Source organism: Eurytemora carolleeae, unplaced genomic scaffold (assembly GCF_000591075.1).
Source record: "Eurytemora carolleeae unplaced genomic scaffold, Eaff_2.0 scaffold522, whole genome shotgun sequence".
NCBI classification, from domain to species: domain Eukaryota; kingdom Metazoa; phylum Arthropoda; class Copepoda; order Calanoida; family Temoridae; genus Eurytemora; species Eurytemora carolleeae.
The window spans coordinates 88,441-103,013 of record NW_019396420.1 but is presented as its reverse complement, the minus strand read 5'-3'; the positions used below and the strand labels follow the sequence as shown (position 1 = coordinate 103,013).

The following is a 14,573-nucleotide window of genomic DNA, read 5'->3' as shown; positions in this document are numbered from 1 at the left end:
AAATATACTAGATGGATTAGATTTCAAATATACTAGATGGATTANTTGTAATACAAATTTTTTTGGTAAAATTTTGTCCTTTTTTAAAAGACGACTTTATTAAAGAGATCGCTTTTTGTGCAAATGCCCAGTAAGATTTCAATTTAAGCTGTCAAATTGCTATGACTTCGCAGCTTGGATTACAGCTTAGCTGCGACTCGAAGTCACAGCTATCAAATGCTATGACTTGAGACTAATGAACGAGGTGTGATCCAATTTTGAAATCAGAGCACAGAGCTATGTCTGGAAATCATAGTCGTAGTTACAGCAAGTTACAGCTTGTTCTATGAACCGGGCATATGTCTGGTGTACTTTCCCATATGCTAGGTGTTGGGATGAGGGACGAGGTTTGAATCAAAGAGAGTTAAAATGCAAAAAAATAGCCATACGTTTACTATGTCTTCAGAAGAAAATGGACGAAACCACGACCCTTGATTCGACTGATGGGTCCGGGGATGAAGGAAAGATCAGGAATGATCTGTTAACTAAAGAAGAACTAATTTTAAAGTTCTCAGATAACCCAGCAAACTATATTGTATTTGCAGCGATGTTAATAGGTAAATATTGACATATAACATTCCAGCATTAATATCGTTCAATTCATTCAAATTAATAAAAGATTAAATGGCAAAGATGACACCATGGGCAGGAAGGGGAGGACTTGGGGTGGTGGTGAAGGGGGGTGTGTGTAATTTTAGTAGCAGCTACTATTGTTTTATCTGCTGATATTGTAGAATCAGTTATTATTATAGTATCTGCTGTTATTGTAGTATCTGCTGTTATTGTAGTATCTGTTGTTATTGTAGTGTCTGCTGTTATTGTAGTATCTGCTACTATTGAAGTATCTGCTGTTATTTTAGTATCTGCCGTTATTGTAGTATCTGCCACAATTGAAGTATCTGCTGTTATTGTAGTATCTGCTGTTATTGTAGTATCTGCTGTTATTGTAGTATCTGCTGTTATTGTAGTATCTGCTGTTATTGTAGTATCTGCTGTTATTGTAGTATCTGCTGTTATTGTAGTATCTGNATTGTAGTATCTGCCACAATTGTAGTATCTGCTGTTATTGTAGTATCTGCTGTTATTGTAGTATCTGCTGTTATCGGAGTGTTCTTCTGGTGGCGAGGGAGAAGTAAAGAGAATGCCGAAGAGTTTCTGATGGCGGGGAGAAGTATGGGAACTCTACCAATGACCCTGTCTTTGATCGCGTCGTTCATGTCCGCCATCACCTTGCTGGGCACCCCAGCAGAGATGTATGTTACAGGTAGATTATAAATTACAGGAGAAACATAAGAAAAGTGAAGAAGTGTTTGACATTACTTTTACCTAAATTAAATTTTGTCCCATAGTAATTTAAATGTTGCATGCTTTCCAACAGATCTTTAATTTCCAGTACTTTATTTTCTGGTATCCATATTATAACCATATGTAGAAAATGGTGCCGAATTATTTATCTTTGTAGTTACTTTAATATATTCATGATTAATAAAATTGTTTTCCATGAAAAATTTGCATTGTAGGTACACAGTATTGTGCTCTAGTGGTTTCTTATCCTTTTGTAATGGGTTCAGCAGCTCACTTCTTCCTTCCAGTATTCAACAGATTAAACATCACCACTAGCTACGAGTACCTGGAGATCAGGTAGACACATAGATATTACAATCCGGGTCATACCCAGGATTCATAGAAATCCCCTATCTGGGTCTTATTCAAGGATTAATGAAAATCCTACCATCCGATTCCTTATCAAAGATTCCTTGAGATTCCAATCAAGGATTCACGGATATCTTTGTATCCGGGTCATTTTTGAGGATTCACGGAGATCTTTTCATCCTAGAACTATTCATGGAGATCGTTCTATCCGGTTCATTTTTAAGGATTCATGTAAATCCTACCATCCTAGACATATTGAAAGATACCATGGAGATCCTTCTATCTGGATCCTATCTAATAATTCATTCAGATCTTTTATCCGGTTCATTTTTAAGGATTCATGTAAATTCCTCCATCTTGGACATATTGGAAGATTCAAGGAGATCATTCTATCCAGATCCTATTAAAAGATTCACAGAGATCTTTTTATCATGGTTCATTTTCAGAATCCTACCATCCTGGTCCAATTCAAGGATTATATTTTCTAACTAAAAGAATTCACAGTTTGTTACGAAAAGGTTCACAGTTTGTTACTAGAAGGATTCACATTTTGATACAAAAGGAATTCACAGTTTGTTACTAAAGAAGAATTCATAGTTTATAAGAATTCAAAGTTTTTTTTACTAGAGGGATTAAAAGCTTGTTACTAGATGGGTTCACTGGTTGTTACTAAAAGTATTCACAGTTTGTTACTAGAAGAAATCACAGTTTGTTACTAGAAGAAATCACAATTTGTTACTAGAAGAAATTACAGTTTGTTACTGAAAGGATCACAGTTTGTTACTAAAAGGAATCACAGTGTGTTACTAGAAGAAATCACAGTTTGTTACAAGAAGAATTCACAGTTTGTTACTAGAAGAAATTACAGTTTGTTACTAGAAGAAATCACAGTTTGTTACTAGAAGAAATCACAGTTTGTTACTAGAATAAATCACAGTTTGTTACTAGAAAAAATCACAGTTTGTTAGTAGAAGAAATCACAGTTTGTTACTGAAAGGAATCACAGTTTTTACTAGAAGAAATCACAGTTTTTTACTAGAATAAATCACAGTTTGGTACTAGAAGAATTCACAGTTTGTTAGTAGAAGAAATCACAGTTTGTTACTGAAAGGAATCACAGTTTTACTAGAAAAATTACAATTTGTGACATGTAGAAGGATTCACAGTTGTAAACACAAATATTTTCATTTTATTATATACTATCAAAATTTTAAAAGTTAATATTTTTTCTTCACAAATAAATTGATTATTTACCGGAGCTTGTCTAATTCACTGAATACATGAATATTAAACTTACTCACTTCTAGAATTTTTATTTTAAAATTAAGTATTTAGCAAGAATCTTAAAATTTAAATTTGAATTTTTGTACATAGAATGCAAAAATTTTCTAATTTTGCAACATGTTTTTGTTTAGGTTTGGTAAGAGTGTGCGAATAATTTCCTCTTTATGTTTCACATTCCAGATGGTTGTATATATGGCCATCGTAGTTTATGCTCCTGCTTTAGCCCTAGCTCAGGTATACATGGATATATAGTAGTTTATACTCCTGCTCTAGTCCTAGCTCAGGTATATATGGATATATAGTAGTTTATACTCCTGCTCTAGTCCTAGCTCAGGTATAAATGGATATATAGTAGTGTATACTCCTGCTCTAGCCCTAGCTCAGGTATACATGGATATATAGTAGTTTATACTCCTGCTCTAGTCCTAGCTCAGGTATACATGGATATATAGTAGTGTATTAGTCCTAGCTCAGGTATACATGGATATATAGTAGTGTATACTCCTGCTTTAGCCCTAGCTCAGGTATACATGGATATATAGTAGTTTATACTCCTGCTCTAGTCCTAGCTCAGGTATACATGGATATATAGTAGTGTATACTCCTGCTTTAGCCCTAGCTCAGGTATACATGGATATATAGTAGTTTATACTCCTGCTCTAGTCCTAGCTCAGGTATAAATGGATATGTAGTAGTGTATACTCCTGCTCTAGTCCTAGCTCAGGTATACATGGATATATAGTAGTGTATACTCCTGCTCTAGTCCTAGCTCAGGTATACATGGATATAGGGTAGTTTATACTCCTGCTCTAGTCCTAGCTCAGGTATACATGGATATATAGTAGTGTATACTCCTGCTCTATTCCTAGCTCAGGTATACATGGATATATAGTAGTGTATACTCCTGCTCTAGTCCTAGCTCAGGTATACATGGATATATAGTAGTGTATACTCCTGCTCTAGTCCTAGCTCAGGTATACATGGATATATAGTAGTGTATACTCCTGCTCTAGTCCTAGCTCAGGTATACATGGATATATAGTAGTGTATACTCCTGCTCTAGCTCAGGTATACATGGATGATATATAGTAGTTTATACTCCTGCTCTAGCCCTAGCTCAGGTATACATGGATATATCATGTAGTTTATACTCCTGCTCTAGCCTTTCTCATGGGTACATTAAAATAAATAAAATTATGCTTGCCGATGCAGGATTAGAAGTATCATTAAAATGTTAAAAAATAATTCTAAAATATTTTTGTAAATGTATAATGTATATTGATTAATATATTATATATGTATCTACTATGTCTAGGTGACCGGATTGGATGTAGATCTAGCCTGCGCCATCATCTTCCTTGTCTGTATATTCTATACAGCTATTGGAGGCATTAAAGCAGTTATGTGGACAGATACATTCCAGGTAGAAGGTTATCCTACCAGAGGAGATTATAGTTCAAAGCAGGAGGTTATCTTACCAGTTAGGAGATTATAGTTCAAAGCAGAAGGTTATCTTACCAGGTAGAGGGCAGTTTATCAAAGCAGGAGGTCATCTTACTATTTAAGAGATTAAAGTTCAAAGCAGGAGGTTATCTTACCAGTTAGGAAATTATAGTTCAAAGCAGGAGGTTATTCTACTAGGTAGAGGGCGGTTTATCAAAGCAGGAGGTTATCTTACCAGTTAGGAGATTATAGTTCAAAGCAGGAGGTTATTCTACTAAGTATACTAAGTAGATGGCAGTTTATCAAAGCAGGAGGTCATCCTACCAGTTAGGAGATTATAGTTCAAAGTAGGAGGTTATCAAGTAGAGTGCAGTCTATCAAAGCAGGAGGTCATCTTACTAGTTAGGAGATTATAGTTCAAAGTAGGAGGTTATCAAGTAGAGTGCAGTCTATCAAAGCAGGAGGTCATCTTACTAGTTAGAAGATTATAGTTCAAAGCAAGAGGTTATTTTACTACGTAGAGGGCAGTCTATTAAAGCAGGAGGTCATCTTACTAGTTAGGAGATTATAGTTCAAAGTAGGAGGTTATCAAGTAGAGTGCAGTCTATCAAAGCAGGAGGTCATCTTACTAGTTAGAAGATTATAGTTCAAAGCAAGAGGTTATTTTACTACGTAGAGGGCAGTCTATTAAAGCAGGAGGTCATCTTACTAGTTAGGAGATTATAGTTCAAAGCAAGAGGTTATTTTACTAGGTGAGGGCAGTATATCAAAGCAGGAGGTCATCTTACTAGATAGGAGGTTATAGTTCAAAGCAAGAGGTCATCTTATCAGTTAGGAGATTTGTAGTAAAGCAGGAGGTTATTCTACCAGTTAGAAGATTATATTTTAAAGCAGGAGGTGGTCTTATCTTAAAGAAGATTACATATCAAGGCAGGATGTCATTTTACCAGGTGGAGGGCAATATTACAAGATAGGAGGTCAACTTACTATAGGTAAAATATTAACTTACTAGATAGAAGATAACATATCATGAAAGATGTAAACGAAATAGCATTGATTAGAAAGTTTAGATATCTAGTAATAAGGTTTATATTTCTACAGTAAAAATATCCTGGAATATGATTTTAAAGTTGTTCAAAGGAACTGAGCTCCTGCCACTAACTCAAGTAAATTTCAAAATTTGACTATTTAATCTAGGTGTACGACATCGAGATGCAAAGACATGGTGAAAAAACTCAATTTCTTTATAAATCATTTTCCCGATTATTTATATATTTCATATTTGTTATCCAAGCTAGATTTGATATATTTTAGGCTCTCTGTATGTTTGGATCCTTCCTTGCAATAGTGATCAAGGGGAACCATGATGCAGGTGGATCTAAAGTAGTGTTTGATAGAAACTATCAATCAGGACGGGTTGAGCTATTCAACTTTAACCCGGATCCAAGGATGAGACACACTGTCTGGTCTTTGGTTGTCGGAGGATATTTTACCTGGATATCTATATACGGGATCAATCAAACACAAGTTCAGAGATATCTTACGGTCAAGAAACCGTCACAGGCTGTCAAGTAAGCATTTAAAAAAAAAGGTTTTTATCTTATTTTCTTGATGAACTTACCTAGAGCCATCTGGTGGAATGTGTTGGGTATTGGTAGCCTACTCCTCATCTGTGGCTATGGTGGAATGGTGATGTACGCCTTCTACCACGACTGTGACCCGCTGATGACACAGCAGGTGAACAGCAAGGATCAGCTGTTCCCTCTGTTTGTGATGCAGGTGATGGGAGACTATCCAGGGATTCCAGGTAAACTTGCCAGATTATTAGAAAGAGATAGTTTCAACATTTTCTTATTCTTCATTCAAAGCTTTCTTGGCAGTTTTTAAGATGTGAGTAACTGCAAAAAAACGTCAATTGGTGTTAAGTTTTTTTTTATAAATCATTATTTTGAAACATTTCTTGTAAAGTCAGTTTTGATTATTTAAAATTTTCTAAAACTTAAAAAAAAAGTTCAAAACTGCTTATAACCGGCTCAGTGGAGTTGCTCTCATTCGGGCGGTTTAATTTAATCATCGGAAACATCCATCCCATATTATACATTTTTAAATTATCTAATTATTTCTTGGTAAATTATCCGTATTTCTCTTGGAAGGCACACTGGTGCGCCCCCCCCCCTCTCTTAGAGTTTAAATTTAAGGTGAACTAAGTTCTTTTTTCCTGTGTAAGAGGGCTTTGCCCCCCCTTGTTTACCATGTATGCCGCCCCCTCCTGAAAAAACAGATCTCAACATAAAGAAAATGATTAAAAATGGTGTTTGTTGTTTGCAGGCTTGTTTGTGGCAGGAGTGTTTAGCGGGGCTTTAAGCACAGTCAGCTCAGGCCTTAATAGTCTCTCTGCTGTTTGTCTCAGGTTATATCAATATTCAATTAGATCCTACCCTAGACCTAATATTCTAATATATGCAAGGGTGTAATGCAAGGAAAGTTAATTGCGGTCGAGTATACTCTGCGTACATATTGAAACCAGTTCTCTCTGGGCGGAATTTGTAAACAAGAATAGATGCATCAGTGTTCGTTAAGTATCCGAGGAAGTTAAAAGCATTAAATTTTGATAATTTTGATAATTCACAAAATAGTTTCCTATGACCAGAATGTTTCATTGATTTTTTATGTGAAAGATGGATCCCATGTCAGGCTTTGACATCCGTCTCGTGTTTACATTACCGCCCAGAGACAGTACACTGCAGTACAAAAGATGTGTACACTTCTGAAATAACTTTCCTTGCATTACATTCTTGAATATATGTATGTATTTGCCAGTCTACTTGAGTTTTCGGCTAGTTTACATAACATTTTCTGATAGGTGATGATTGTCGGTTAGGGTAAAATATTAACCATCTTTAAAGCATTTTACTTCATGATAACTTCAAATTCAACTTTTTTTCTGGCTTGCTGATTTAACTTATAAGTAGTAATGTTTCAGGGAAAGGAACTAATTTTTTGCCACAAACTCAGATTTTCTAATCTATATATCTTTCGAACCCAACGTTGTAAATCTTTGATGCTTCAAACTATAAATTCTGTTAAATACAACAGGTTTACATCATTATGTTTCAAAGATATGGTGATTAGAAAATACATTTTTTGTATTTTAGAGATTTCCTCGAGGGTGGTTTTGGCATCAAATTGACAGACAGCCGATCAAATATCCTGACTAAACTTCTCTGTGTTTTCTTCGGACTCCTAGGATATGCTCTCGTCTTCCTCGTCAAAAATGTCGGAGGAGTTCTTGAGGTTAACTTTTCTAACAAGGATTAAAAACTTTTCTAAAAAGGATTTTCTGATAAAAACTTTTGCTTTTAAATGTTGCTTTTTAAGCCGCCATTTTTTTGCTCACATCTAAATAAAACTAACAAATGTCACTGATCAGAGTCTAAAACTAAAGAACGAAAAGTTTTGACTTAAATTTTAAGTTCATGGTTAAATGCCACTTCTGACTTAATTTAAACCTGAACTTTAACCGTGAGGTTAAATATTTAACCCTGTGGTTAAATATTTAACTCGCCGAAATCGACGAGTTAAAATTTAAACAGAGGTTTAAATTATCTTGAAATCCTGCATTTTCCCTATTTGTCTAATATTCAATCATCATTCAGCTGAAGCTGAGAAAGCGGCATTCAACTTTACGATACATTTAAAAGTGAAAACCTTGTTAAAGAAATTTCACGTTTTAGATAAATTAATTTTTGGATGTAAACCCAAAAAACGGTTGTATGTTTTGTTTTCGGTTACGTAAGAACAGCTGATTAGCGATGGTTATGTAATATTCTCCGTAAATCCTTTTCTCTGATTGGTTCAGATTTTCCCGGGAAATTCAAATTTAAAATTGAGAAAGTTTAATATTTAAGTAGTTACTCATTATTTTACAGAACTTTTAACCTCGAACTTAAAATTCGCGCATTCTTTAGTTTTAGACTCTGTTCACTTTAATGGATTTCCAACAAGTCTTTTTGTTGTTCATGTGAGTTACTTTGGGCCTGATTTCTTTAGACATTTTTACGTTTATTGGATACGAAAAATGAAGAAACACACCAATTCAAATTGTCTAAAGACAATTATGCCTGTGTTATGAAAATAGAAGAAAAAAATGTATTGGCGAAATCTATGTTTGAAACAGTTATATAAAAAGTTGAATAGATGATTTAGAATTTGTAAAATAAATATTATTTTGTTCAGGCTGCTCTAGGTATATTTGGTATAGTGGGGGGACCCGTACTCGGAGCTTTCGTCCTGGGAATGTTCTTCCCATACTCAAACTGTCTGGTAAGATTCTATATTTAACTCTTTTTACTGAAAATCCGATTAAACATCTTAATATTTGTAATACTCTTCAGCTATGTAAATGAAGATGAAAACCCACTTTTCTAAGCCCCATATTCAAGGGCGTACACAGGATTTAATCAATCAATGGGGAAGCTAATCTTGAGGAAGAATTATGAGCTGGGAACTTTTTTTGTGATGAATATTCATAATCTCTATCAGTTATCGCTTCACAATCACACTGAGGATATCGAAAAAGATTAAATTAATCTGCAGATGAACAATAGATCAATATCCACAATACAAGAGTTCCCATCTATGTTAAATATTCGTTATCCTATTCCCCTTGCCCCTTTTCATCCTGTTTTTATGCTCCATTGCCCCAGCACTTATAAAAAGGAGTGAACATTAATATATTTCAATTTTTTCTTGAATTTTGCAAGTAAATGAATCAGTGGGGGAACTCTTGTACTGTAGATTTCGAGATCAATGCTTGATCTTTTGTTAATCTGCAGATATATTTAATCTTTAAGTTCGTTATTGCACATGGAAATCATACTAGAGAGTAATAATTGAAATGAAGAGATTAAGAATTATCTTCAAAATAAAAGTGCCTACAGATCTTGTTTTTTTATTAGACGCGCGCTCAAAGAAATTAGTTCCTTCCACTGAAAAGATGCATTAAAAATGAATTCACAAACAAGAATCTGAACCTAGATCATATTTTCAGGCCACCTTCGTTGGTACCCTGACCTCCCTTATATTTACAATGTGGATGGGGTTTGGACAAACAGTCTCCAAACTAGCACATACATATGACGGGGCAACCTGGTCTCCTGCTAAACCTGTAAGTATAGAGAACTGTCCTGAGTCCTGGTTAAACTATACAGTTCCTGAACCTAGCCAACCTTCTCCAGACTTCCTTCATCTATCCTTGTACGAGGTCTCATATATGTGGTTCTCAGCTATAGCCTGTCTGTGGTGTGTTGTAGTCGGAGCTATACTCAGTTTATATAAACCTCAGGTAGAACACTTAAAAGTTTTATTATAATTATTAAAGATATCAATATTATCATAATTTTGTCATAATTATTTTGATACTTATGATCATTATCTAAAATATGATAAAGATGAAGTTGCAAAATAAAAAGCTGAAGACATTTTCTTATTTATGTCTAGAACTTTTGAATAGATTTTAATATTATAACTGTCCTACACCTGATTTGGTTGCCAATGGAGATAAAAAGGTGTCACATGCTAATGGTTTGTTCGGGGTCCGTTTATGACGATTAATATAAAATTCTACTTTTGATTTTGTAATTATTAATTGATGGCTCACTATACAGGACCATAGACTAGTGGATAAGAGACTCATCAGTCCTGCATTTCCATACTTTTTCTTCTGGTGGCCTAAATTTGCTCGGAGCAAAATCATGGATTATTATAATGAAATAGGAGAAAAGTTTGTAAGTTCATTTAATCTTTTTTAATTTGAATTGACAAGATTTTTAACCAATTCCATGGTTTAGGACGAGTCTAATGCTGCTGGGTATAGAAGAGAAGACCTAGAGAAGCAGGGTATAGGTGAAGTAAATATCTCCTACTTGGAAGAGAGTAAGGATGGAAAAATGTCCAAAAGCTCCGAACCTGACGAAAGTATGAAAGAAACAAAGGACTCGAAAGAAACAAAAGAAACGAAAGAGTTAACGAGTCAACTCTGATTTTATTATTTTTATGTTAAATATCTTTAAAATCTGAAAATTTAAACTTATGACGCGATTAACTGCAACTATCAAAAATGACAACAATAAATTTAGCATCTTTACATTAAATACTCTGACTTAACAAATTTTACATTTATAATTATTTTTGAAAATTGTGCAATGAATTATGGCAAAGTGTGATAATTGACATTTCTTTTTTTAAGCCTGCTATAGTATTCAATATTAGTTAATACATAATGTTGCAAAGCCTAAAATATTTTATCTACAGCTTGCAATTGGAATAAATAAATGTTCATTTCTTTATGAATTATTAATTTAACATTTGTTGATTTGTAAATCAAAGTAATTTTATCAATAAAATCTAAATCGGAATATTCGTTGGATTAAAAAAAATTATTTAGCTTTTAAGGATTTCCGCGCCCCTTGTCTAGTCACACATGCATAAACCTTCCCTGTGGTCATGTGTGGTGGAACAAAAAATGTGGGCCTCATCGGTTCTGCCGGTTGGACGTGTATTGGATTTTCAACAAATAAGACATTTAGACAAAGTACATTTATGGACCAGTCTGTAGAGCGCTTCGGGCCCCTTTTTCTAATATCCATTCTAACTTAAAGCTCGATCTGCGATTCCCCATTTTTTCACCGTTCTCCAAAACATCTTATTTTCGCGATTTTTCTGTTAACTTTAGTGCATTTTTAGTAATAATAAATTCGTACCCGATCGGTTCACCCGTTTCAACGTTTATTGGATGCAAACAAAGGAGCAGACACGCAAAGTATAGATATAGATACAAGTTGGATAGGCGCTGGCAGTTCATTATTCGTAATGTTAATGTAGAATGTGAGAATATTTATGTTTGTATGTTTGTCGTGTACATTTTACCCGTAGCAGCCCAACTCTGTAACACTTTCTTTAGGCTCTGAAGATTAAAACCAGAGAATCCATATTTGTGCATAAAGTACTAGTACAGGGTGTCCCAAAAATTTGCAGTCAAAACACAAACAAACAAAATGTAAACATAGCAGACGAAACTCTTACAGATTACAGCTTTCTCAGTAGGTATCACTATACTAAATCAAAGAATTATTCAAAAAGACGATATCGAATTCGTCACTGAATTCCCATGTTTTTTGGGACACCCTGTACATTAAATAATATCCTTCCTAAATGTTTATGTTGAATTGAACGAAATATTTACATTTATCCTTGGATTTATTTAAAATTTAATTTCCGGATTTAAGCTGTTAAATTTAATTTCCAAATCAGAACATTTCGGTTAAGTTATAATTATTTACATCTATATAAATTAAAGAGAAGTTGAGGTAATCCAAGGCAATATAAAATAATTTCAGATAAACATGGAGACTAAGTAAAGACTTTCATAATCAATCTTGTCTTTGTTTAACGCGCCATTTTTTCGTGAAAACAATTTTTTAGTACTCCATTTAAAACGCTTAACACTGAAATCCAGAAGTATTGGGAATTTAAAAATGTGGTCTTCAATTTTTGCTCTTCAAAATTTCTTGTGAACTGAGAAACTGGTCTGGATTCCATTTTATATGTAAAAATAGTCACAAAAGGAATGAAGTTTTTATAACCACAAACTCTAAATTTCTAATCACTATATCTTTGCAACCCAATGTCGTAGAGCTTAGATATTTCAAATTACGAATTCTGTTATCTGTTTTTCATCCAGATTGGTCAACATATATTTTTGTGCTTATTACATTAACAACTTTTATAGAATTTATGAAATGCAGGATTTGCCAAACATTATGTTACTAGATCATTCAGACTTCAGTTATTATAAGAGACTTTAAAGGGATAAATCATTCAGACTTCAGTTATTATAAGAGACTTTAAAGGGATAAATCGAAGCAGAAGATTACATTACATGTTGTCTTTTCTATTGAGTTTAAGATAGTTCATAAATTGTCATCCTTATGTATTTCTTTAAAAGTTGTAAAATTAACGGCCCTGAATAGGTACTATGTTCAACAAGTGGCCGTGAGATGGCACTCTATAAAAACGTAGCATGTCGTGTCGGGTCAACTTAGGCCTACGTAGCTCACCCTGTAAAAGGAGATAAGCAGGCAGTGTAGTTTGTGCGTAGAGTCTCATGGTTTTATATTCTATGGTCTTATATTGCAATAATGTAATCTTATTTGATTCAACATGAAAATGAAATATGATATTCAAAATATTATTGAAAGAGGGGAGGAAGGCCAACCAGAACAACTTATCATCCGAGTCACATTCTCCTCTTTTTCTCGTCCGAGCCACCACGTTGTTCACCTTTTTTACGCGCATTTTCAGATACTCCTGGTGTAAAATGGCGCAAATAATTCCGAGTTTATAGAACTTCAATTTTTTTTGTTAATTATAGTGAAAATTTCGGGTGGTTCCATGGGGAAAATGATAGGCAGAGTAATGCCAAATGTTTTGCTATTTACTTTATATCGCGAAGGTTAGCCATTACGGAGGCAGAAGAGATTTAAACCAAGAAGAATTCATGAGACCAATCGGTCACAAAATTAAAAAATTATACTAATTTGAGTCCAGCAATGCTAGTTGATAAGAGAGCTAGCAAGTGAATTTAATTTAGGTGATATATTGTAACGATATAATCGGCATTTAAGATAGTATAAAAACTTGATCTAATGAGACCGCTTTAATGCTCATCTCTTTTAATTTTCTCATCTTTTTCATGTACAATATTTCTATAAATTCTCTTATGTTTTAATTACGCTGATTTTACAATTTTTTTGATTTCCTATAATCTGAAAGTCTCAGTTTTCTGAATGATGAAATACAACAACTTTACATTTTAAAGTTTGTTATCTTCATTTTCAGAATAGAATGCCATTTAAATCCAGAGAAGAGCATGCTTTATATGTTAAAAATAAACGAAAGTTAAGAAGAATGCAAATAAGTGCAAGGAAAAGAAAAAACCAGCTGGTAAATTCAACAAACACAGGTATAAGTCCCCCTTTTTTTACATAACTTAAAAAGTATTAAAGTATTGGTCTTCAGGTTACCAAATCTTAATTTTTTTTTAAACTAATACCTACTGCCTCAAACATACTGCCAGAATGCCTTGTTTAGATGCATCAGACTAAATCATTTATATTTCGATACAGTTGAAGGAGTTGAAGTCGAAGAATTTCTACATCGTTCAGCCTAAAACAAAAGAAAGCAGATTGCACAAGTTTTAACACAGACGCCTTTAAAGTGAAATTGCACCTTTTCAGTTTTTATTTAACCCTATCCTCTTTGGGGGGGGGGGTGTTTTCCATCCCCCCCTGTGGTTTTTTTCTGGATAACTTTAAATCGACTTATATTAGAATGCTGAAACTTCTTCACTTTTTCAAGATAATAGTTTTGTAAACATGTTTTTTTTAATGCATAGGGTAGGATAGAGGACGGCCAAAGAGCGGGTTGGTGTTTTAAAAAAATCAGAAATGGTCAATAATCAAGCTACAGTGTTAAAAGTTTGATTTTTGAAAAACCCTTGAAAAATGGATTTAATAACATGTGTCACATGTTAATATTTGTCATAAGTAAAAATAATTATTTGTAAAAAATTTGTTCTTCATACTTTTTGAACTTTTTTTAAAACCTCCCTTACACCCTAACCATTAAAGTTGAATAGTTAAACTATTGACATGTATCACACTCCCTTATCTCAACTCTAAGGGCAGACGACCCCGTGAACGTATAAAATGCCTTATTTTTGACAGCGAAATGTGCNCATTTATTTTTGATATTTAAATTTTCTGGGTTGGGAGCTTTTTTAAAATGTATAAGGAACTACAAGTTTTGGCCAAAAACAGAAATTTTCGAATCCCTTTACTTTAGTATTATTTTTAAATATTAAAGGTCTACGACATTTTGTGACAAAAACTCGATATTTTGCGTATTCATTGTTTTTGCACATTTTTTGCTTAATATGGTTAATGATATGATAAGGTGAATAAGATTTGCATTTCCCTTCAGGTAGAGTTCAATAATAACTATAAAAATGTTAGGGTTAAACCCCACCTCACGAGCCCCCTCCCCTCTTTCCATTAGATTTGTTTTAAAATACTTATGAATAACACCTAAACCTA

General features: G+C 33.8%; 1 protein-coding gene across 1 annotated transcript; it reads left to right on the top strand.

Moving 5' to 3' along the window:
- The first annotated feature begins 424 nt into the window (after positions 1-424).
- LOC111702965 (sodium-coupled monocarboxylate transporter 1) lies at positions 425-10,770 on the top strand. Its single transcript, XM_023474795.1, has 13 exons — positions 425-596; positions 1,130-1,303; positions 1,560-1,680; positions 3,108-3,210; positions 4,292-4,399; positions 5,734-5,990; positions 6,045-6,226; positions 6,748-6,829; positions 7,575-7,713; positions 8,656-8,742; positions 9,470-9,763; positions 10,086-10,205; positions 10,269-10,770. Exons 1-13 carry the CDS (start codon positions 452-454, stop codon positions 10,458-10,460), a joined length of 2,004 nt encoding a protein of 667 aa, XP_023330563.1. The 5' UTR covers positions 425-451; the 3' UTR covers positions 10,461-10,770.
- Positions 10,771-14,573: the final 3,803 nt, after the last annotated feature.